Below are 24,227 nucleotides of genomic sequence, written 5' to 3'. Positions count from 1 at the left end.
TGATAAATCGTCAATACAGTGGTGTGATAAGATATGTATGTATGTTGTAGTGCCTTGAGCAACCACTCAGAAAACTATACTAAATGATATACTGAAAAGCTATGTAAATACATCAAGATATAAACCTGAATTTCTGGGTATAGCTAGAGCAGACTTTGATGAAAATGTGCAGTTCTGACTACATAAATTAGCAAAGTAAGTCTGAAAAATTAATGATCAAACCAAAGGTTAGGAAACCATGGCCTACAGACCAAGTCTCGCCTGACACCTGTTTTTATAAATAAAGTTTTATTGGAATACAGCCATACACATTAATTTATATTTTGTATATGGCAGTTTTTATGAAACAAAGGCAGAATTCAATAGTTGTTACAGAGAAATTAGGCCTGCAAAGCCTAAAATATTTACTATACCACTTGTTACAGAAAAGTTTCAGGACACCTAGAACATCGATCTCAAGAAACTATAAAAACAAAATGTCAAGCCAAAGAATTTAAGGAATGAAAACAATCAAGAAAGAAGAAGAAACTCATTATTTATAAGACACATAATAAAGAGCTTCAGGACATCGCTAATAATCTACACTTATTTAAAAAGATAATATGAGAATATTATCAAGTGCATGAAAATAAAGTTTGCTATCTAAATGAACTATACAATTTCCTTGAAAAAAAAATTTACTAAAGCTAAGATAAGAAATAAATTAAAAAAAACAACAACAATAAAACTCTATCTATTAAGGACACCAAATTGGGGGCCTGGGTGGCTCAGTTGGTTAAGTGACTGCCTTCAACTCTGGTCATGGTCTTGGAGTCCCAGTATCGAGTCCCAAATCAGGCTCCCTGCTCAGCAGGGAGTCTGCTTCTCCCTCTGACCCTCCCCTTGCCTCAGTCTCTCTCTCTCTCTCATCCTCTCTCTCAAATAAATAAATAAAATCTTAAAAAAAATATAAAGACACTGAATCTATTACAGCAAGTTAGTAGAGTCAGGGCCTTAACTTAATGTTTTGTGTCATTGGATTCATAAATGTTTTACTGTGTTATACTATTTTTTTGTATTTCTTTCTACTATTAGAAATGTGGTGAGAATAAAAGTCATAAACCATATTATGTTAAAAGTTTAGTTGTAGGCCTCTTTGCAGTGAACAGAAAATCAGAATCTACTAGCATGAACTCACCGACTCAAATCTGTCCCAGGCACATACTGAGAGAAACGTGAATGAAGCAGCGGGATCAGCCTAAGGTCACACCATCGCTTTTCCCATCTCAAGCCTGGAGATGTTGGCCAAGAAGAACATGACAGTGTGTCCTGAAAAGAATACAAACAATCAGTCTTCTTTTTTTCAGTTCTGTGTTTTGAGTTCCTATGTCACAAATACTTTTCATTTGGAGGGGATCATTTTTTCTCCTAAATAATCAAAAGACATTTATAGACTACCTCAAAAAGGGATCCATATTATTGCCAATAAAGTTGCATCTGTTAATTTCTTTATTAATGGCATTCTATAGGAAAGTGAGAAGGGAATCATTGAGATTAAGAATGGTAGGGAAAGCATATGGAAAAAATGGAGTGGGGAGAAGGAAGAAAAAAATAGAAGGATGAAAGAACTGAATTCATTCAGGAATGGGAAATAAGGGGCAAGCTGTAACTGCAATGAAGTAGTAAGTGACAATATAAAAATAAGTTGTAGTTCATTCCATTAGCCAATATTTTCTGAGTATCTGCTAAGCACTAAACAATGTTATGTAACTGCTTGTGATTTATCAGTTACTTGTAAATATTGAGTAGAATAAATATTCTTATAAAACAAATTTTAAAAACTACTCAAGAAAATCTTTGTCTATTGTTGTAACGTCATGTTTAGAAAATCTTTGTATTTTCTTATATTGTTTTAAAGTCATGTGAAATCAACCAGCGCTGGTTTAAAATTACATGCATTTTAAGTTTCATTAGAAGTTTGGGTCTTTTTCCTTACATATAGAAGAAACATCTATTTGAATAAAATTTCGGCTTTTCACACTTGATGATGATTCATACTTCTTACATTATTTCAGCTTTACTTTAATATTTCTTCCTGGCAGTAGTATATGGAATAATGTTGATATTTAAGTTGGCATGGATTGTAAGGGGCCAAGGCACAATTTCATTTCTTTATATCTATAGATTCTATAATTTTTGAGTGATGATATTGGAAGGAAATCCTATTTTAGTCTAGATGTTAAAACTCCATTAGTATCAACATTATTATTAACATTTTCTTTTTTTAAAATGATTTTACTTTTAAGTAATCTCTACACCCAACATGGGGCCAGAACCCACAACCCCGAGATCAAGAATCACATGTTCCACCAAGTGAGCCAGTTAGGTGCCCTTAAGATTTTCTTTAAGATATTAATTTCTTCAAAATTGCTTAGGGGAAAAAAACTTCCATTATTTTTCACTGAAAGTTGAGTGCTCTTTGGCATTATTACGTTATTGGTACCAATTGTGCCAATAAAAATCTACTAAATCCTTCGAGTTGTTGAGAACAGCTGGTAGGAATTCAAAATAGAATTGAATATAGAGCAAAATGCTGATCCAGCTGGTAGGAAGGCAAGGTAGACTTGCAAAGACCATCCAATGAGGGGCCCCTGACTGGTGATTGGTCTCCAAGACCCCTAGCCTTTGATGCAACAACGGTGCCTTTCATGCTTATTTGGTGATTGCAAAGGCACAGACAGGTTTCATGTTGATCTTTCTTCTGGCCTTGATGTCATATGTTATAGATGGTCAACATTTGAAACGGAGTCAGTTAGGTGGCAGTGCCACAAAGTGGGGAAGATTCAGGGTTTGAATCAAAATCAGACCACCTGGGTTCAAAAATGCCAATTTCCCAACTGACTAGTCCTTTAACCTAGAGGCAATTTATTTAAACTCTTGGTGCTTTATTGTGCTTATCTCCAAAGATAAGGCTATCACAAGGCTTCTTCTCACAAAAGAAAAACCTGAAGCTTTTTTAGGCTCAGTAAATTATTGTTTCTCCACCTTTTTTGCATGAAGGCACTTGAAGAAACAATAATCCTGAGTGACACACTAGGGTAAACAGACTAGGTTTCTGTGACCAGAACAGACTGTAGCAAGTGTTAAGTGTCCCAGGTCCCACCAAGCTGCCCTAAACTATTAAGCATTATGTCTGGAACCGACTCAAAGGACCCCAGTGCACATGGTTCTCCCCTGAGAAGTTTTACAGTAAATAAATGGCTCAGGTCAGCCAGCCTGCAAATGACAGTGCCAGGCAGATTCATTCAGACCTAAAAGTCTCTATGATTCTAGGGCCATCATATCTATTATAGCACAACATTTACCATTCATAGTCAGAGGTGAAACCACGCAAAGAATAATTCAGATTTTTGTCTTGATTATTTCACAATTTTGCTGTGATTTTTGGCAAATTATTTAAAGATGGTTCTTCATCTTTCTTGAAAAACACAAATAGTTCCCCTCACTTTATATGTTCCATGAACAAATGACATAGAAAGTGTAACAGAAGATAAAAGACTTAAGCAATGGAATATTGAGGACAATGATAATCACTAATAGGTAAGTTTTAGAAATCATGTTTTATAAGACTTCATAGTCTTATATGAAATATGAAATATATGAAAATACATGTGATCTTTGATGTGTCCTTGATGTAACATCTCAACTTGATACTTTTATGAAACAAAGTTGTCAAATGTCACTTTCTTTTATGTTTTCTCCTTATAAAAAATATGAAATAAGTCCCATTTCAGCTATTGAGCCAATCAGCATTAATGTATTTCATTTTACAGATGTTATTTATAATGTCCTTTGAAGATTATTTATCCTTATTTAATTATGAAAATTGAATATAAATTTGCTTTCTAGTTTTTTCTTTAACAATAGTCTTAGTTATTTTTAATTATATATAAATGAGCTAAAAACAATGGTTTTTACAGTTTTAAGGCTCATAACTACTTTTCAAGAGCTTTATTCTTCAATGTCAAGAATGTTGTTTCCTAGAATAGTAATAATGTGAATGGGAAAAATAATATTTACATAGTCTTTGCCTTAAAATAGATTCTTTTCCCCAAACTTAACACATTTCAGGGTATATTGCCACACAATAACCTCAAGAACAATGATTATACCAAAATAGAATTGAATATAGAGCAAAATGCTGATCCAGATTTTGTGAGGAGTTGGCATAAAAAGTATTCATTAAAGGTATACAGTTAAGAAAAATGTTTCTCAGAATCCGGTTAGCTAATTATCTGAATTTAAGGCTCCTGGTGAGCACAAAACAAATTCTGTTCTTCCACAATGGGTGCAAACCACAGGACTCTTGTATACCCTAAAATTGGCAACCTAGAAGGACTAGACCATATTTTTAGTAAGATGGTGGAGTGATGTTAATATATTTTCCTATATGCTTAAAATGCTGTTTCAGAAAACAAAAGAGTGCCTACTTACTCAAAATTTGCTTCAGAGAATAATTAAGGCTTAGGAATTAAAAAATGGAGTTACCTGGGTCCAGGATAGAATTGAGGATTTAGACACATCAGAGAATTAAATGTTTCCCTTAAGGAGACTGTTTATAGTGTGCACACATTCTGTGGAAAAATATGTTTCTAAATTCATACTTCCTTCCCATTTCCCCCTGTTCATTGTTATTTAGTGATGGGTCAGAAGAAAACATGCCTTTGATTGCTCCTAATTTTATAAATCTCTGAGTAGAAATGTCCTTCACTCTCCATACCTGCCTCCAAGCCTATCACGATACAGAAGAGGAATACGGGATAGCACTGGACAGGTAATGGGGCCTGATGGGGCCTGAAGACTTACTCTCTTATAGGCATTAGAACAAAGATTTGGTTCGTAGTCCCTCAATTTTTGTTGAGCTCAATTAAATCAGATATTCAAAGTCCTGAGTAGCCCTTTCCTCTGATATCAGAATGCTAATATCCATTGTTTTTTTCTGTTTCTATTATAGTTAATTTTATGCATTTGTCTATAGATCTGAATTTTAAACTTTTTGGGTCAGGACACACAATTAACTTCTCCCCATGGTATCAAGAAGAGTGTTTCCACAAAGAAGATTCTCAGTAAAAATTCATTTAATTGAAGCACATTGATTTTTTTTTAATTTTTAGTATACTTTATTTCAATTTACATATGTCTTGGCTCTTATTCTCTAAAATTTGATAAATATCATGACTTACCCTGCACCTTTTTTTTTTTTAAAGATTTTATTTATTTGACAGAGAAAGACACAGCGAGAGAGGGAACACAAACGGGGAGTGGGAGAGGGAGAAGCAGACTCCCTGCCGAGCAGGGAGCCCGATGCGGGACTCAATCCAGGGACTCCAGGATCATGACCTGAGCCGAAGGCAGTCGCTTAACCAACTGAGCCACCCAGGCGCCCATACCCTGCACCTTTTTAAAGATCTTCAGCAATGTCAAAATAATGTTCAATCCTAATGCTAAAAATGAAAGTAAAAATCCATCTTGAAAATAGAAAGACATAATTCCTATAAGGGAAATTTACAATTTTTTTTTTAAATTTTATAGAGAGGGATTTACTTCGAACAGTCATGTTATAGAATTACTCAGTGATCTTATTGCTTAATTATACCTTTCTAAAGGAGGACATGATAGAAAACAACAACATAGAGGCATGGTTCATGAAATTAAATCCACAGATGTTTTCATGTATGTCAACAAGATGAGTTAAAAACAAACTAGACTGATTCTTAGCTATAGGCCTTCCATACTGACTTCTCTACTTCTAATTATTATAGAGGAGTCCAAAGGTAATAGGACAAGAATTAGAATAAAAATATGACTAAACAGTTTCCTCCCATTCTGAAGTAAAAGAGCGCTTCTTTCCTGTCTGAGGAGCAGAGCTGAGATGGGACTTTTGTGTCAATGATATGTGAAGGGAAATTTCTCAGGAGAAACGTGTGAGGAATGAGGGAAGCAGTGGATGAGACAAGGAACAACCTTGCCAGAGATGTGGGCTCCTGAAGATCTCAAGTTGTTGGCTGCAGCCATAACCTGGGAGGGGGTGGTGATTCCAGAGAGGTCATCAGTGAATGAGGTGGGTTGGGGGCGGGGGGTTGGGTAACCAGCACTCACAGCAGCCGGGGGTAGGTCCGCCCAGTAAAGCGGACTGGAAAGGCGTCAAAAGCACCGAGAGCATCTAGATTGTAAGGAAAGAAGGTGAGCAGTTTCTGAAGTAAGAGGTAAAGATTTGGCTGGAGATTGTAAGAAGTCTGTAGAATTAAGAAGCTTGCTAGCGGCAGCACAGAATGTATATATTCATTGATTCATTAGGAAATTGATGTTTAAGTCAGATCTTGCCCTCTTCTGAAGATCAGTGTTAATTTAAGTATTATCTATAATGTGACAATTATTTCTCTGGCAACAAAAATAAAAGAGATCAGATGAAATACACCCAGATGTGGTTGGTTTATGAGGGTAGAGATAAACCTTGGTCTTGCCAAGGATTCCTCTTTAGGAACAAAGAAATAATAAAATTTAAAAGGACTTGGGTACCTAAGGCACACAGGTAAGGAATACTACTGGTGCACTGAGGTACAATGAAGGCTGGAGATGCTCAAAAGGAGTACTTTGAGGTAAAATGCCACAATTAGGTCAAGAATTTCAAGTGAAAGATGAATCTTTTAAGTCAGAAGCTATGTGTGTTTTTTACATATCCTAATATGTAGAATAGAAAAATAAAATTCTACTTAATATCAGCACTACTGCTACTCTCCATGTTTGTGATCCCAGAGGAAATTTGTTAGATTCACATATAACCTGAAAGAACTGTTTTGTCTTTAGCATGTGTGAGTGTTTTGAAGGGTGAAATATAAGGAGTTTCAAACATATTTATAAAAAAAAAAAAATCCAAAAAGCAAAAAAAAATCTGTTTACTCCACACTACATGTGGAAAAGAAAATTTAACATTTTATTAAATGTATATAAAACAAACATGCCAATTTTATCAATGATTAAATACATGTATAATTTAACATTTGTGACATTTTAACATGATGTTAGATTATTCTCTCTTTGCATTAATTTCCTGGTATGCCTGCAGATTGTTTAGAAATCTTACCAAATGGAAAATTAAATAGCTACTTTCAGCTAAATGATTTCAAAAGAAAAATGATAAAAATCATGTCAAATCATTTAGAGCATGAAATTACATACAATGTACACTGTTATAAAATGATTATGTGATGTTATGTGTGAACTCACTAAGTTAAGTCTCTATAGCTTACAAAAGGCTTAATGCAGACTTGAGAGGAGAAAAATGACATTAAAAAATATTTATTTATTTTTTCTTTCCTGGCTTATCTTAACTCCTAACTCTTAAAGGATGAAGCAAACAAGGATCTCAACTATATCAGAGCAACGAGATTCATTAGCAGTTTTTGCAAACTATGACTATTCACATAGATAATATATATATATTCAATATATATTTTATATATTACTCTTTTCTTTGTGTTATCTCCTAATTAATCTATGCCTTGGTCATCTTACTGTATTGTTGGGATGATAGTTGAGATGCAAGCCACTGTCACAAAGTGGAGAGGAGGTGCCACTGCTCTGGTCACTTGGAGCACCTGCAGGAAAAAAATCACAACACCCCACTGGTTAGAACACCAAAATATTCTAGACTGATGCATTCTACATTATATCTTTTCATATACTCAGTAATGTCAAGAAAATCAGGCAGTAAAATTAATTTTTATTTCACTTATATGAAAGCCAGAGTTTTGCAAGTAGGCTAAGTGACTAAAGTGGGACCTTGAAAGAGAACCATGTATTGATCTTTGAGTTCAGATATATTGCAAGGCTTTATTAATAAAAACATATAACCTTATAAAATTATTATTTCATTTCACTATCCAAAGTGACCTACACTTATGAACCATACTTATAATTGTGCAGAATTCGGTTTGTCTACAAAATTCTATTTATTGTTATGTTTCAACCTACTGACAAGTCATATTTTTAGATACCATAATTTTCCATGATGCAAAAAAAGTGTGTATGGGCTCTTTACAAATGCTCTTGGTATATGCTATAGTTAGAAATGACTTCATTCATGCTATGTAAATTGGTGAGATTGAAACTAAAAACCTTCATATCAGATTCTCATAAGAAACTTATTAATATCTATCTCTAAATATGAGTATCGTATGTCTTAAACAGATTTCACAATTCAGTAATTTTTACAGTTAGGATTAGAATACATATGTCTTGATTTTTGGTTAATTGCTTTTTTTGGAAAACGTTATGTATTTTGAAGGTGCTGATATTGATAAATATGCTTTATTAACATAATTGACTCTCAATTTTTACTTGAGATATTATACTTAAAACATCAGAGGTCATAGGTAACACTCTTAAAATTAAAGTGTTGGGAAAAAAAAGTGATTTTGTTCTCCTTTTTAATCACTCTAAAGTTTCATAGCTTTCCTGGTGTTAAGAAGGGGATCACAGGCTTTTCTACCTAACTAGCATGAATATAGTTTTTCACTTTTTAAATCTTAACAATTTCATACTTTGTTTTAGATAATTTTTTCTTCTGATATTTATCTGCATTTATCTCTTATGAGACAATATTTTAATATATAAACATATTACTTTAAAATGTATATACATTTTGAACAGAATAAAATGATATGTCAAGTTTTGTGACAGATCCAAAGCAGTCTTTTGAGTGAAATTCAAAGCTCTGTGAATTGTCTAAGACTGTTGAATCACAGACCTGTACCTCTGAAACAAATAATACATTATATGTTAAAATTAAAAAACGAAGAAGATAGCAGGAAGGGAAAAATGAAGGGGGGGGAATCGGAAGGGGAGACGAACCATGAGACTATGGACTCTGAGAAACAAACTGAGGGTTCTAGAGAGGAGGGAGGTGGGAGGATGAGTTAGCCTGGTGATGGGTATTAAAGAGGGCACGTATTGAATAGAGCACTGGGTGTTATACGCAAACAATGAATCATGGAACACTACATCAAAAACTAATGATGTAATGTATGGTGATTAACATAACATAATAAAATAAAATTTAAAAAAATTAAAAAAAGAAATTCAAAGATTTAAATGTATACATAAAAGAAAGGTACAAACACAATGATCTATAGTTTCATCTTAAGAAGTTAGAGATGAAAGAGCAAATTAAATCAAAGTAAAGAAGACAGAAAATAATAAAAAAGAAGTGGAAAATAGTAAGAATCTGAACAAAATAATAGACAAAATTAACCAAGACAAAAATGGGTTCTTTGGAAAGATTAATAAAGCTCATAGCAAAAATGATGTAGTAAAAGAGTGAGAAAATACAAGTTATTAATATCAGGAATGAAGAAGGTGGTATTACTGCAAGCCAGCAAATATTAATAGAAATGATAAAAGGATATGATGAATAATTTCATGTAAATAAATTCATAACTTAGTTAAAATGGAAAAAAAAGTCTTGAAAAACATTTTACCAAAACTTATATAAGAAGAAAAAGTATCAGAAAAAGTCCTATAAGAAGTCAAGAGATGAATTCATACAAAATAAAAATTATAATTCTAAGGTGTTGTTGCCTTTTGGTGAATTTATTAAATTATTTAAGAAAAATATATTACTGGGGTGCCTGGGTGGCTCGGTTGGTTAAGCAACTGCCTTCAGCTCAGGTCATGATCCTGGAGTCCCGGGATCAAGTCCCACATCGGGCTCCCTGCTCATCTGGCAGTCTGCTTCTCCCTCTGACCCTCCTCCTTCTCATGCTCTCTGTCTCTCATTCTCTCTCTCTCAGATAAATAAATAAAATCTTTAAAAAAAAAAAAGAAAGAAAAATATATTACTACTGGTAAGTAACATCTTTGTGGAAATAAAGGAGTTACCATTCCAGAAGTTACATGAAGACATTAAAAACCCTGGTACCAAAATTGCACTAAAACTTTACAAAAATGTACATATGAATATCCCTCATGAACACTTCAAGTTTTTCTTATTTGTTTATATATTTATTTATTTGAGAGAGAGCGAAAGAGAGAGAGAGAGAGCACGAGCAGGGGGGAAGGGCGGAGGGAGAGGGAGAAGCAGACTGCCCACTGAGAAAGGAGCCCAATGTTCCCTAATCTTGAGCAGGACCCTGGGATCATGACCTGAGCAGAAGGCAGACGCTTAACTGACTGAGCCACCCAGGTGCCCCGCATATATCTATATTTTTAAGTCTTAATGTTTTAGCAAATTGAAACCAGCAATACATTAAAAAAAAAAAAAACTTAACATTTCATGACCAGTGGTGTTTATCCTAGGAATTCAGGCTTAATTTGACATTCAAAATAAATATTGAAAAATTCACCATATCAGCAGAATAAACAAAAATGATTAAAAATATAATATCTCAATGGTTGTAAAAAATATTCATGACAATTCAACATCAACTTATGTTAAAAAGAAAAAGAAAAATCCTCAGTAACCCAGGAATAAAAGAACATCAACCTAATAAAGGGCATGTGTGAGCAACTACAGCTAATATAATACTTAATGGTAAAAGACTGGAAATTTCTCCTCTAATATCTTCAGCAAGAAAAAGATGTCTATTCTCAGTACTTTACATAACATTTTACTGGAAGTCCTAACCATTGCAATGGGCAAGAAAAAGGAATTTAAAAAATATAGATTGGAAAGAAAGAAGCAGAATTCATTATTTGCAAATAACATAACTGCAAGTAGAAAGTGTTAAAGAATATAACAAAAATCCTACAGAACTAATAGAAATTTAAGCCTATGATGCAGAATAAGTGTATGCATAAAAATAAACTGTACTTCTATGTGTTAGCCACAATAACTGGACAATTAAATTTTTTAAAATACCATTTACAGTAGAATAAAAAATGCTTAGAAATAAATTTAATAAAAGATACACATGACTTTCCCACTGAAAACACTAAAATGTTGCTGAGAAAAATTAAAACATAAATAAATAGAAAGTTATATCATGTTCATGGATTGAAAGATTTAAAGTTGTTAATGTTAATTCTCAAAATTATCTATAAATCCAACTTAGTCCCATTCAGAATCATAATTGGATTTTGTAGAAATTGACATGCTATTTTTAAAATATACACAGTAATGTAAAGGGTCTACAGTAGGTAAATAATCTTGAAAAATTGCAAAATTGGAAAACCTATCCTTGGTGATCAACACTGTAGTTATGGTGAAAAAAGAGACACAAAAATTAATGGAAATAAGAAAGTCATTTCTTGATTCTAAATTCCTAGCTCAGACACAAAAGTTAATTAATATAAGATGGATTCTAAACTTAAACATAAAACCCAATGTCAGAAAGCTTCTAGGAAAAATGTAGGAGAATCTCCTTGCAACCTTGGAGTAGGCAAATATTTCTTATAGAAATATCTTCTAGAGAAGATAGAGAAAACAATAACCATATGCAAAAGAAAAACAACAAAATAGTAAATTAGACTTTGTCAAAATTAAAAACTTCTGCAAACCTAAGACACTTTTAGGTAAAATATGTAGTTATGTATAGACTGAGAGAAAATATTTGTGATACATATAGCTGACAAAGATTATATACAGAATCTTTTCTTAAACTCCTGCAGTACAATTATATAAAGACATACCAATAGAAAAATGGGCAAAACTTGAGCAGACACCTTACAAAATAATATATGCAAATCTCTAATAATAAATGCAAATGGTACATGATAAGGAGCTGATCATAATTAGTCTTCAGGGAAATGCAAATTATAACTATAATAAACTACCTCTGCACACTCAATAGAATAACTAAAAAAAAAATCTTTGATCATAAAATATTGGAATAAGTGTAGAGCAACCAGAATTCTCATACATTGCTGGAGTGGAGAGTAAGAGGTTTTTAAATATATGTCCAATCTAGAAATATTTTTTGGCAATTAGTTAACAAGTTAATTATATATCTACCTGGTGACTTAGCAATTCCACTCCTAGGTACTTATGGTAGTGACATAAAATTGGAAGACTTTCAAAAGCCTTACACAAGAATGTTCATAATAGCTTTATTTATAGTGCCAAACTACAGGAAACAGCTCTGTTATCTATCAATAGGAGAATGATTAGCAAATTTCAGTATATTCATCTAATGGAATATTACACAGCAATGTAAATGAACAAATATCTGAAAATTACACAAGTGATTTTCATTATGAAAGAAGCCAGACATAAAAGAGTAAATACAATATAATTCCATTCTAAAAAAGTTCTAGAAGAAGCAAAAGAAATATGATGCTAAGAAATTAAATCTGTGGGTGTTATTTATTGGGAAGAGGCACAGAAGGACCTTTCTGTGATTTAAAGGCATGTAGATTAAGCAAATGTGTGCATTGTCAGAACCAATCCAATTGTTCATTTAGGAGCTTTGCATTTCATTGCATGCAAATTATGCCTCAAAGATATACTCTTCTTTGATTTTTAGCAAAAATGTTAGATGATATTTTATTTCTTAATGTAGAAACTGATACAGAGATTTTTAAGTAACCCTTAGGAGTTTCCACATAGACTGGTGCTTCCTTCAATCTCCCTAGCCTCATCAGGACGACTTAAGTGTAAGTGCTTGTTAATTAAGTCCAGTAGCTAAATAACAGTATATAATTCTACAAGTTAGAGAAAATATATTAATCAAATATTATGAATGAAATATAATAGAGATACAAAATGTATGTAGTTGATATGATACTATTTTTACAATAAATGTCTCCAATTGTAGGTTAGCAAATAACTGTAAATGTGAATACATTCTGAAACAAAAATAACATCTGCTCCCTTTGCATAAGCATTCATAGAATGCTTTGTGATATAAAAATATTTGTATTCAAGCAGAAATCCCAACTTTTAAAAAATTACCAATTATTGTCAGGAGATAATGGTTTAGAAAATAAATATGATGATGTGAGCATTTTACCTATACTTCATAAATGCTTACATGCACAATCTTCATTCAGTGGGAGTTTGAGGAAAGCAGGTGCTCTTTTTAAAAATGACACTGTTAGGGTCACTTCTTCTCCAGCGTTCCGAAGCACCTGAACCTAAAATAAAACCGAAGGAAAATGATACTTTATTGCTATGGGCACAAAGTATTTTATATGATTGCAAAACCTTGAAATGATTCGTTGTCTTTTCCATCCCTCTTTTTTCCGTAGTGGTCAGAAACATTTTATTCAAGATAGGGGGAATGAATTATGTAACATTGTAGGAATACAGCCATCATGTTCTTCCTCTTCCCGACATTTGGTGGTCCCCTGTTCACTCACAGTGTCATCATCTTCCATTCATATTTATAGAGGTCTCTTAGTATTTGGTGTGTATTAGGCAATATGAAAGATTATGACATCTACAGAAAGATGTAGTGCTCAAGCCACTGTGTCATTAATTTAATAATATTTACTGAACCTCTATTATACACTACTTGGAGATATAAAAATAAATGACCCTGCAGATGCTGATGAATGAGCTAATTCACATTAAACAAAATTGGCCCAATTCAGTCAAGCACTTTTGCAAAAAAATAAATAAATAAATAGGTATTATTTTCCTATTATATCATTGCATATTTTATTCTCCTTTCCCTGCAAACTTGGAATAATGGTGGAGACTGTTATCATCAACTCTCAACACTTTTCAAATTATAGAATAGGTCTAATTCTACCAGTTAAAATAATGTCAATTTCTTCAAAAATTGTATCAAAACAATTGTAAGAAATACTAGAAGAAGTACAGGAAGCTGAGGAGTTATCTATAACAAACATACGTAGAAAAGATATAGGCATATTTATAGTTTTGAAATCTCACATCAGCTAAGAGGAGAATTACGAATAATTAGTGAAGAGACAGTTATTAAACATGGGGATACAGCTTGTTACTAAACATCTAGAAAAAAATGCTCCCCCTCCAGTAATTAGAGAATTGGCTATCAAAAGGATTTAGAATGACTTTGGGGCTGGAGAAGATGGATTGGCTTCATCTTCCCCTGCTCCTCTTCAGTAACTATAAACACTCAAAAACCTGCAAGATACAACTGAAATGCAAGTCAAACTCTGACAGGTAGAAAGAGAAAAGAAGAACTAGTTAGGAATCCCAGGACTGATGGAGCAGCACAGAGGAGGGGTGTTTTAGATGCTCCCAACCCAACAGAGGGATTTCTACCCACTGGAGGATAAAGAGTCCCTTTGTCCACTTAGTGGCACAAGGGGGCCCAGCCTGAGAAATCTCCTTCCACCTCCTCAAACAGCATCAGCAAGGAACAGTGGGAAATCAATTAGACCAAAGAAGCCAAACAGGCTCTAAAAAGTATATTGTCGATGGAACCACAGTTCACAAAATTAGGCTAGAACCTGTATGGTAAATAGAGTGAATTCCTGCTAAAAAGAAAAAAAAAAGTCTTACATAAGAACCACAGGCTCAACATAATAAGCAAGGTGGCTAAGATACAATAACACATCTCACTAAAACCCAGAAAAATCACAATTTGAATGAGAAAATATAGCTAACTCCAACTAGATGAATTACAAACTGGTATTATCTGATAAGGTTTTAAAGCCACCTTAATAAAAATGTCAGCAAGAAATTACAGTCTCTTGAATCAAATGAAAAATTACAAAATCTCAGCAAAGAAATGCAAATTGTGAAAAAGAACCAAATAGAACTATAGAACTAAAAACAGCATTAACATAAATTAAAAAAAAACATATTGGATTGGCTCAATAATACAGCGAAGATGACAGAAGTTAGAATCAGTAAACTTGAGCACAGAACAATAAAATTCACCCACTCACATACAGGAAAAAATAATGTATTTCATCACATTAAAGGTAGAAATAAAAGGTTTAAAAATGAAAAAAATATATAGTCATTTAAATAGATGCAAAGACGAATTTAATAAAATACATTTGATAAAAATTCATAGAAAACTGAGTATACAAAAGAGTATCTTCATATTAGAAAGAGGATATAGAAATATCTTTAAGAAACATCATCGTTAATGGTGATTTATTAAGACATTTCTCTCTGAGATCAGAAATGAGACAAAAATGTCTACTATCTCATTTTCCTTAATCTTTCTTCAGGTCTTATTGCAATAAGGCAAGAAAAGAGCTAATAAAATGCCCAAGAATTGAAAGAAGAAATGAAACTGTCATTATTCAGAGATAAGATAATTTTGAGCATAGAAAATCCTTGGGAATCTATAGACATTATTACATGAGACATTACCAGTTGAGTTACTAAGGGAGTTCAGCATGAAATAGTATAGATACAAAGCAATACACTGTTAGAAAGAAAACCATAGGCCCAAAATGGAGTCATATATGTTAGGTTATCACCAAATCAGAGCTTAATACCTAATCTAATTGCAATTTCAAACTCTCCCAAAAATACAGTCTTAAATAGCAGAAGTTTTCTGGTCAGCACCATGGAGGTAATCTGTCACATGGGCCTTCTCCAACCCCCAAAGGAAGATGAAGTAATCCATCTGCTAAGGCCTCTTGCCCTTCCTCCTAAAGGAAGGTGATCCTGCCTCAAACAATACTTTCTCTTTTTTTCTTTTCTTTCTTTCTTTTTTTTTTTTTTACTAATTCTCCCTCCCCTTGTCTGCCTATAAAATCCTTCCATTTTATAGGCAGGAGCTCTTGGAGCTCCTTCCTACTTGCTAGATGGGATGCTGCCTGATTCATAAATGGCTTAACAAAGTGAATTAGATTTTCAAATTTACTTGTTTAAATTTTGTTTTTTAACAATACAAAGGTCAACTGATTTTGATTCAATATCAACAAACAAATATATCAATTTTTAAATAATGTCAGACTGTGCTGTCATGGATCACTAAATGTAATACTATAAAGATATCAATTCCCTCCTACTTTTCTATAAATGCAAGACAATCCTTTTCAAGTTCCCAATGTCTTTTTTTTTATTCAATTTTTGGCTTCGTATGAATTTATGAACTTGCCTTATGTTTTGCATTGACATTTAACACTGATATAATCATTATTATATAACTGTATTGAGAGTTCATTAGTGAAATATATGGGATGGTGGAACACAATAGGCCAATACTTATATTCTATAGTAAATGTACAACAAATAATTTCTATCATTAAATAATAAAGAACAGTATGAGCATCTTAAGGGTAAATATGAGAATAAACAGGTATAAGTTAAATATGGCTGCCTCAGAAATAAGAAACGGACAACTCATTTACATGTGTACTTCAATCTTAAAGTTTTATTCAAGTATAATTGAGAAAAATAAAAAAATATTTTTATATAATATATAATAATTTAAAATCTCACCCTAGGGGATAACTTAGTTTTGTTTTTAATAAAAGGTCAATTGTGGTTATCTTTCTGGCCAATCACAAGTTCAAGTCCTTGACACATACACATTTCTTAATAAATGCAGGAATATTCATTTTTTCAGTGAACAGGATTGAGATAATGTGTTTTTAAATTTTTTCTCAGCTTTGCTACTATGCTTTGAATGCATGTTTCATCAGCCTGATACTGTCAGGTTGAAAAATATAGGTTCTACATCATGAATAATGATGGATGTCATCTTCCTGCAAAATCAGAAATCTGTACCAATAAATCTGTACCAGTTGTCTTTTTCATTATCATTCACATTTTATGATGCAAATCAAAAGTACATTTTGATCTGATCATGGATTATCATGGCTATTCTATCATATTGCCTTGGGTGTGTATGTGAGCAAAGTGTGAGAGATAGGTAAAGTATGGCAATAATAAGAGGGAATAGGGGGAAGGAATTAAAATAGATATTTATAGGTTTATTATATTAAACCACGACAAACCTAACAACTCAGTTCATGAACTGAAGTTTTTGAGTTCCGCTCACCTGTTAGAAGGGAAACTTCATAAAATCATTTTGTCTTCTTCACTCTTTTCTCCTTCCCCTTGGAGGATATTCTATTTAATATGAGATATTAAAGAGGAATTTATCCATCTGCCACTGCTATGGTATATGAAGTCAAGAATGTCCGTGCCTGGGAACTGTTTTATATTTTTATTTTTTTGAAGACTTTATTTGTATAGAGTAGTTTTAGGTTCACAGCAAAACTTTGGGGGAAAGCACAGAGATTTCCCATATGCTCCCTGCCTCCCCATGTGCACTGCCTCCTGGTCATCAACATCCATCCTCCATCAGAAGGGTACATTTGTTACAAATGATGAACTGACATTGCATCATTATCACCCAGGGTCCATTGTCTACCTTAGGGTTCACTCTTGGTCTTGTAAATTCTCTGGATTTGGGGAAATATGTAATGATATGTATTCAGCACTATTGTATGATATAGAGTATTTTAACTGTCCTAAAAATCCTCTGTGGTCTGCCTAATCATCCCTGTCTCCTACCTCAACCTTGGGGGATTGTGTACTGTAAGTACACACATCAGGAAACACACACCCACATATACATACACACACACACACACACCCCACACACACATCTTCAGTGGCAAGAAGAGCAGTAAGAAGGTTTGTGAGGATCATAGTCACTAGCCTAGCATGATGTCAGAACAATCAAATAAGATTTAGATCTCCAGAGAGTAAGGTAAGCATTGCTGCTCACTGATGACAGTGATGGAAAACAGTTACCTAGAATTTCACATTAACATTTGACTCATCTCTCTTGACATATTGTTAAGTGCAGTAAATCATTTTCTTAAAGCCCTGACTCCTGGCTGAAAAGGAAATTAAACATGACTTTGAGGAATGGTTTTAAACAGGTTGCCTTACTGACAAAACAACTAAGCTAACACTAGATACAATCACATGCTTTGCTGCTCATGTTAACATAGTAATTACATGTCGACATGGAATAAACAAATCACTTTTTTATTATATATATTATTATGTAATCACTTTTTGTTTATATTAGTTGTGGGGAAAAACTTGACTTATTACTTGTATTATAGAATAAAAGATTGAGAGAAAACTGTAACTTAAAAGCTTTCCAAAATGGGGTTAATGGGTCCTCTGGCCCTGTGCACCTGCTTTCACATTCAGGTTTCAGGGGAATCTGTGGAGTGGCAGATGAGAGAGTACACTAGCCTTGCTATAGTGTGAATGCAGGTGAATACATTCATTCCTACAGATTACACCTGGGGTCACAGTGGCTGCCAGTTTTCAGGGCAGGAGATAGAGCTTTTTTTAAGAGAGAAACATTTGACCAAAGAAGGAGTCTCCAGTAGTCACAAGAACTGGTGCTATTGGGTTGGTGGTAAATCAAATGGAACAGCAGACATTATCCAACTGGAAAACAGGGTATAGAACTATATCTAGGAAGATCATTGGAAGTAGCAGGTGAACCAACTGTGAGAAATCAACTACAATTTAGAATTTGGAAGAAGCAATGCAAAAGAAGAAAGGGATCTGGGATGGTCTAAAACTGTCATTTCTCACCTTGTATTACTATGACCAGGGGATACCAAATAGTGTTGGAAGATCCAGGAATAGATGGACTAGGGCATAGAGATCAGAATTGTCATGGATAAAGCAGCTCCAGAAAGGTGATGCGACATTCCTGAGGATGCATTCACTCATTTTTTCATCTTTCCTGCATTTTAATTTATGAAAAACACTCCATATGTAAAGGAGTACAATAGGAGCCTTTCTATGGGCATTTCTAGTCCAAATTTTATGCTGCTTTAAAATGAAAAGTCGTAGCACAAATGTGTATCTGGTTATATGTTTAAAAAAGAACTACTAAAATTTTAGTATTTCTGAATTCCTAAAGTTTCAACCTAAAATAGCGTTCAAGTATACAGTAATTTTTGAATTTTTGTAAATATTACAATCAAGAATGAAGTCTGAATGAATAATAAATTTAAGCTCTGATAATCAGGATGCAATAATAATATCAATGAATTTCAATATGCAAAAGAACAATTTACTTTAGTGATGCAAAAATGTTGAAACACTTGAGCAAATTTTCCTGGAATAATTAAAGCTATGACTAAAAATAATTCCATCACTTTCAAATACTCCATTAAAACAAGATTCTTTGTAGCAAAAGTGGGTGAAAAGTCAAATGCTAGATGAATCCAACTTCAACATAACAAGCAGAATACATTGTTAGCTAGTTCCCATAGTTATATAAATGCTATTATAGCATTTATTTTAATTCAAGATGATTTCCTCAATAATTCAAGCAATATTTTACTTTGTCTTCTTATTGTTATGTGGCCAATTGCCTAGTTTATGTTCTACTAAGCAGGCTTAATTCAATTTTAAAATTCATGAAAGCTTTACTTCACAAAAGGCATCAGGAACAGATGGGTTCAAAACTAAGTTTTATCTAATTCTTAAAGAAGAAATTATTCCAGCATGAAATTATTGAACCCCCTCAATTCATGTCACTAAATCAAAGTAAAATGAAAATTAATAATAAAGGCTGATATATGAAGAAAAGAAACAAAAGGCCACTGTTAATATAAATATAGTTGTAATAATTTAAATATACTATTCACATATAGAATCCTACAAGTGACAAATGAAATTGTACTATGACCAAATAGGTCTTATTTCAAAAGAGCAAGCCTGGATAAATATAAAGAAGTTATTATAAATGTAACTAATTTCATCAACAAGTTAAACATATGTAACCTATCTATTAATACATATTAGATAATAGATTAGAGAGAGAATTTTATCCTCTCCAATAGAATCTGAAAGGACATTTGGTCAAATTGAGCTGTACTTTCTTATAAAAACTCTAAGAAAAATAGGAATGGAAGAATATTTGTGATATTTCTTGAATATGCCTGGCTGTTTCATGAGGCTAGCATAGTCTCTCCCTAAATATTTGCATGGCTAACATCCTTACCTCCTCTACTCTTAACTCAAAAATCATCCTAATGAGTCCTATCTTCATCAACCTATTTAAAATTATAGCTTTCCACATACCTCTGTCCTCATTTCCCTCTTCTGTCATTTTTCATACCTATTAACACATTCCTACTTACCCCATACTGTGCACTTGAACTTTTAATATATGACAGACTTTTTTTAATCTAGTTTTAAAAGACTGGTTATAATAAATGGTACAAACACATCTGGCTATCTTTACAGAAGAAAATAAGATAGGACACAATTTGAAACAATATACTAACAATATGTCTTAATGAATTAAAGAGTTAAATGTAAATACTACTACCAAAATAATCTTGTAAGAAATTATATGTAGGATTCCATGTAAAATCTAGGGTGAAAAGAACATAAAACCTCAACTGCAAACCCAGAACTTAAAGTAGACAGCTATACTTGTAAAACTATATATAGATAGATAGCAATGTACATAATTGTAAATTTTGCAACAGTTTTTCCTGTTCATTACTTACTTTTTAATTTTTGTTAAATTTTATTTTATTATGTTATCTTAATCACCATACATTACAGCATTAGTTCTTGATGTAGTGTTCCATGATTCATTGTTTGCATATAACACCCAGTGCTCCATTCAATACATGCCCTCTTTAATACCCATCACCAGGCTAACCCATCCCCCCACCCCCCACCTCTCTAGAACCCTCAGTTTGTTTCTCAGAGTCCATAGTCTCTCATGGTTTGACTCCCCTTCTGATTCCCCCCTTCATTTTTCACTTCCTACTATCTTCTTCTTTTTTTAACATACAATGTATTATTTGTTTCATAGGTACAGGTCTGTGATTCATCAGTCCTACACAATTCACAGCACTCACCATAGCACATACACTCCCAATGTCTATCACCCAGCCACCCCATCCCTCCCACCCCCCACCACTCCAACAACACTCAGTTTGTTTCCTGAGATTAAGAATTCCTCATATCAGTGAGATCATATGATACATGTCTTTCTCTGATTGACTTATTTCACTCAGCATAATACCCTCCAGTTCCATCTACGTAGTGGCAAATGGCAAGATTTCATTCCTTTTGATGGCTGAATAATATTCCATTGTATATATATATATACCACTTCTTCTTTATCCATTCATTTGTCAAAGGACAGCTTGGCTCTTTCCATAGTTTGCCTATTGTGGACATTGTTGCTATAAACATCAGGGTGCACGTACCCCTTCGGATCCCTACACTTGTATCTTTGGGGTAGATACCCAATAGTGCAATTGCTGGGTCATATGGTAGTTCTATTTTCAACTTCTTGAAGAACCCCCATAGTGTTTTCCAGAGTGGCTACACCAGCTTGCATTCCCACCAACAGTGCAGGAGGGTTCTCCTTTCTCCGCATCCCCACCAACATCTATCATTTCCTGACTTGTTAATTTTAGCCATTCTGACTGGTGTGAGGTGGTATCTCATTGAGGTTTTGATTTGGATTTCCCTGATGCCCAGGGATCTTGAGCACTTTTTCATGTGTCTGTTGGCTATTTGGATGTCTTCTTTGGAAAGATGTCTGTTCATGTCTTCTGCCCATTTCTTGATTGGATTATTTGTTCTTTGGGTGTTGAGTTTGAGAAGTTTTTTATAGCTTTTGGATACTAGCCCTTTATTTGATATGTCATTTGCAAATATCTTCTCCCATTCTGTCGGTTGTCTTTTGGTTTTGTTGACTGTTTCTTCTGCTGTGCAAAAGCTTCTTATCTTGATGAAGTCCCAGTAGTTCCTTTTTGCCCTTGCTTCCCTTGCCTTTGGTGATGTTTCTAGGAAGAATTTGGTGCAGCTGAGGTCCAAGAGGTTGCTGCCTGTGTTCTCCTTTAGGATTTTGATGGACTCCTGTCTCACATTGAGGTCTTTCAACCATTTGGAGTCTATTTTTGTGTGTGGTGTAAGGAAATGGTCCAGTTTCATTCTTCTGCATGTGGCTGTTCAATTTTCCCAACACCGTTTGTTGAAGAGACTGTCTTTTTTCCACTGGACATTCTTTCCTGCTTTGTTGAAGATTAGCTGACCATAGAGTTGAGGGTCCATTTCTGGGCTCTCTATTCTGTTCCACTGATCTATGTGTCTGTTTTTGTGCCAATACCATACTGTCTTGATGATGACAGCTTTGTAATAGAACTTGAAGACAGGAATTGGGATGCGACCAGCTTTGCTTTTCTTTTTCAACATTCCTCTGGCTATGCGGGGTCTTTTCTGGTTCCATACAACTTTTAGGATTATCTGTTCCATTTCTTTGAAAAAAGTGGATGGTATTTTGATGGGGATTGTATTAAATGTATAGATTGCTCTAGGTAGCATGGACATCTTCACAGTATTTGTTCTCCCAATCCATGAGCATGGAACATTTTTCCATATCTTTGTTTCTTCCTCAATTTTTTTCATGAGTATTTTATAGTTTTCTGACTACAGATTCTTTGCCTCTTTGGTTAGATTTATTCTTAGGTATCTTATGATTTGGGGTGCAATTGTAAATGGGATCAACTTCTTAATTTCTCTTTCTTCGGTCTTGTTGTTGGTGTATAGGAATGCCACGGAATTTTGTATTAATTGTATATCCTGCCACTTTACTGATCTCTTGTATGAGTTCTAGAAGTTTTGGGGTGGAGTCTTTTGGGTTTTCCACAAAAATTATCATATCAGCAAAGAGTAAGAGTTTGACTTCTTCTTCACTGATTTGGATGTCTTTTATTTCTTTTTGTTGTCTGATTGCTGTGGCTAGGACTTTTAGTACTATGTTGAATAGTTTGGAAGTTTTCCTTCCATTTCTATTTTTTTGGAACAGTTTCAGAAGAATAGGTATTAATTCTTCTTTAAGTGTTTGGTAGAATTCCCCTGGGAAGCCATCTGGCCCTGGGCTTTTGTTTGTTGGGAGATTTTTGATTACTGCTTCAATTTCCTTAGTGGTTATACATCTGTTCAGGTATTCTATTTCTTCCTGGTTCAGTTTTGGTAGTTGATACATCTCTAGGAATGCATCCATTTTTTCCCGATTATCTAATTTGCTGCCATAGAGTTGCTCATAATATGTTCTTATAATTGTTTTTTTTTTTTTTAAAGATTTTATTTATTCATTTGACAGAGAGATACACAGCGAGAGAGGGAACACAAGCAGAGGGAGTGGGAGAGGGAGAAGCAGGCCTCCTGCTGAGCAGGGAGCCCAATGCGGGGCTCGATCCCAGGACCCTGGGGTCGTGACCTGAGCTGAAGGCAGACGCCCAACCATCTGAGCCAGTGTATAATTTGGATGTATTTCTTTGGTGTTGGTTGCGATCTCTCCTTTTTCATTCATGATTTTTTTTATTTGGGTCATTTCTCTTTTCTTTTTGATAAGTCTGGACAGGGGTTTATTAATATTACTAATTCTTTCAAAGAACTAGCTCCTAGTTTCGTTGATCTGTTCTACTTTTCTTTCGGTTCTATTTCATTGATTTCTGCTCTGATCTTTATTATTTCTCTTCTCTTGCTGGGTTTAGACTTTATTTGCTGTTCTTTCTCCAGCTCCTTTAGGTGTAGGGTTGGGTTATGTATTTGAGACCTTTATTGCTTCTTGAGAAAGGCTTGTATTGCTGTATAGTTTGCTCTTAGGACTGCCTTTGCTGTATCCCAAAGATTTTGAACAGTTGTGTTTTCATTTTCATTTGTTTACATAAAATTTTTAACTCTTCTTTAATTTCCTAGTTGGCCCATTTATTCTTTAGTAGGATGCTCTTTAGTCTCCATGTATTTGAGTTCTTTCCAACTTTCCTTTTGTGACTGAGTTCTACTTTCAAAACATTGTGGTCTGAAAATAGGCAGCGAATGATCCCAAACTTTTGGTACCATTTGAGACCTGATTTGTGACCTAGAATGTGATCTATTCTGGAGAATGTTCCATGAGCACTAGAGAAGAATGTGTATTCTGTTGCTTTGGGATGGTATGTTCTGAATATATCCGTGAAGTCCATTAGGTCCAGTGTGTCATTTAAAGTCTTTATTCCTTGTTGATCTTTTGCTTAGATGATCTGTCCATTTCAGTGAGGGAGGTGTTAAAGTCCCCCACTATTATTGTATTGTTGTCCATGTGTTTCTTTGCTTTTGTCATTAATTGGCTTATATAATTGGCTGCTCCCGTGTTAGGGGCATAAATATTTACAATTGTTAGGTCTTCTTGTTGGATAGATCCTTTAAGCAGGATATACTGTCTTTCTCATCTCTTATTACAGTCTTTGGTTTAAAATCTAATTTGTCTGATATAAGGATTGCCACCCCA

The 24,227-nt window shown here is 33.8% G+C and overlaps 1 protein-coding gene across 1 annotated transcript in view; it reads right to left on the bottom strand.

Annotated features, from left to right (window-relative positions):
* SNTG1 (syntrophin gamma 1) overlaps positions 1-24,227 on the bottom strand; it is a 703,456-nt gene that overhangs the window by 165,262 nt on the left and 513,967 nt on the right. The window contains exons 5-7 of the mRNA XM_081816797.1: positions 13,008-13,110; positions 7,555-7,637; positions 1,178-1,308 (exon numbers count right to left, since the gene is read on the bottom strand). Coding sequence (XP_081672923.1) covers positions 1,178-1,308; positions 7,555-7,637; positions 13,008-13,110 — 317 coding nt within the window. The remainder of the gene's footprint in view (positions 1-1,177; positions 1,309-7,554; positions 7,638-13,007; positions 13,111-24,227) is intronic.

Source organism: Leptonychotes weddellii, chromosome 4 (assembly GCF_054177405.1).
Source record: "Leptonychotes weddellii isolate Sample4059 chromosome 4, ASM5417740v2, whole genome shotgun sequence".
NCBI lineage: Eukaryota > Metazoa > Chordata > Mammalia > Carnivora > Phocidae > Leptonychotes > Leptonychotes weddellii.
This window is presented reverse-complemented; position numbering and strand designations above follow the sequence as displayed.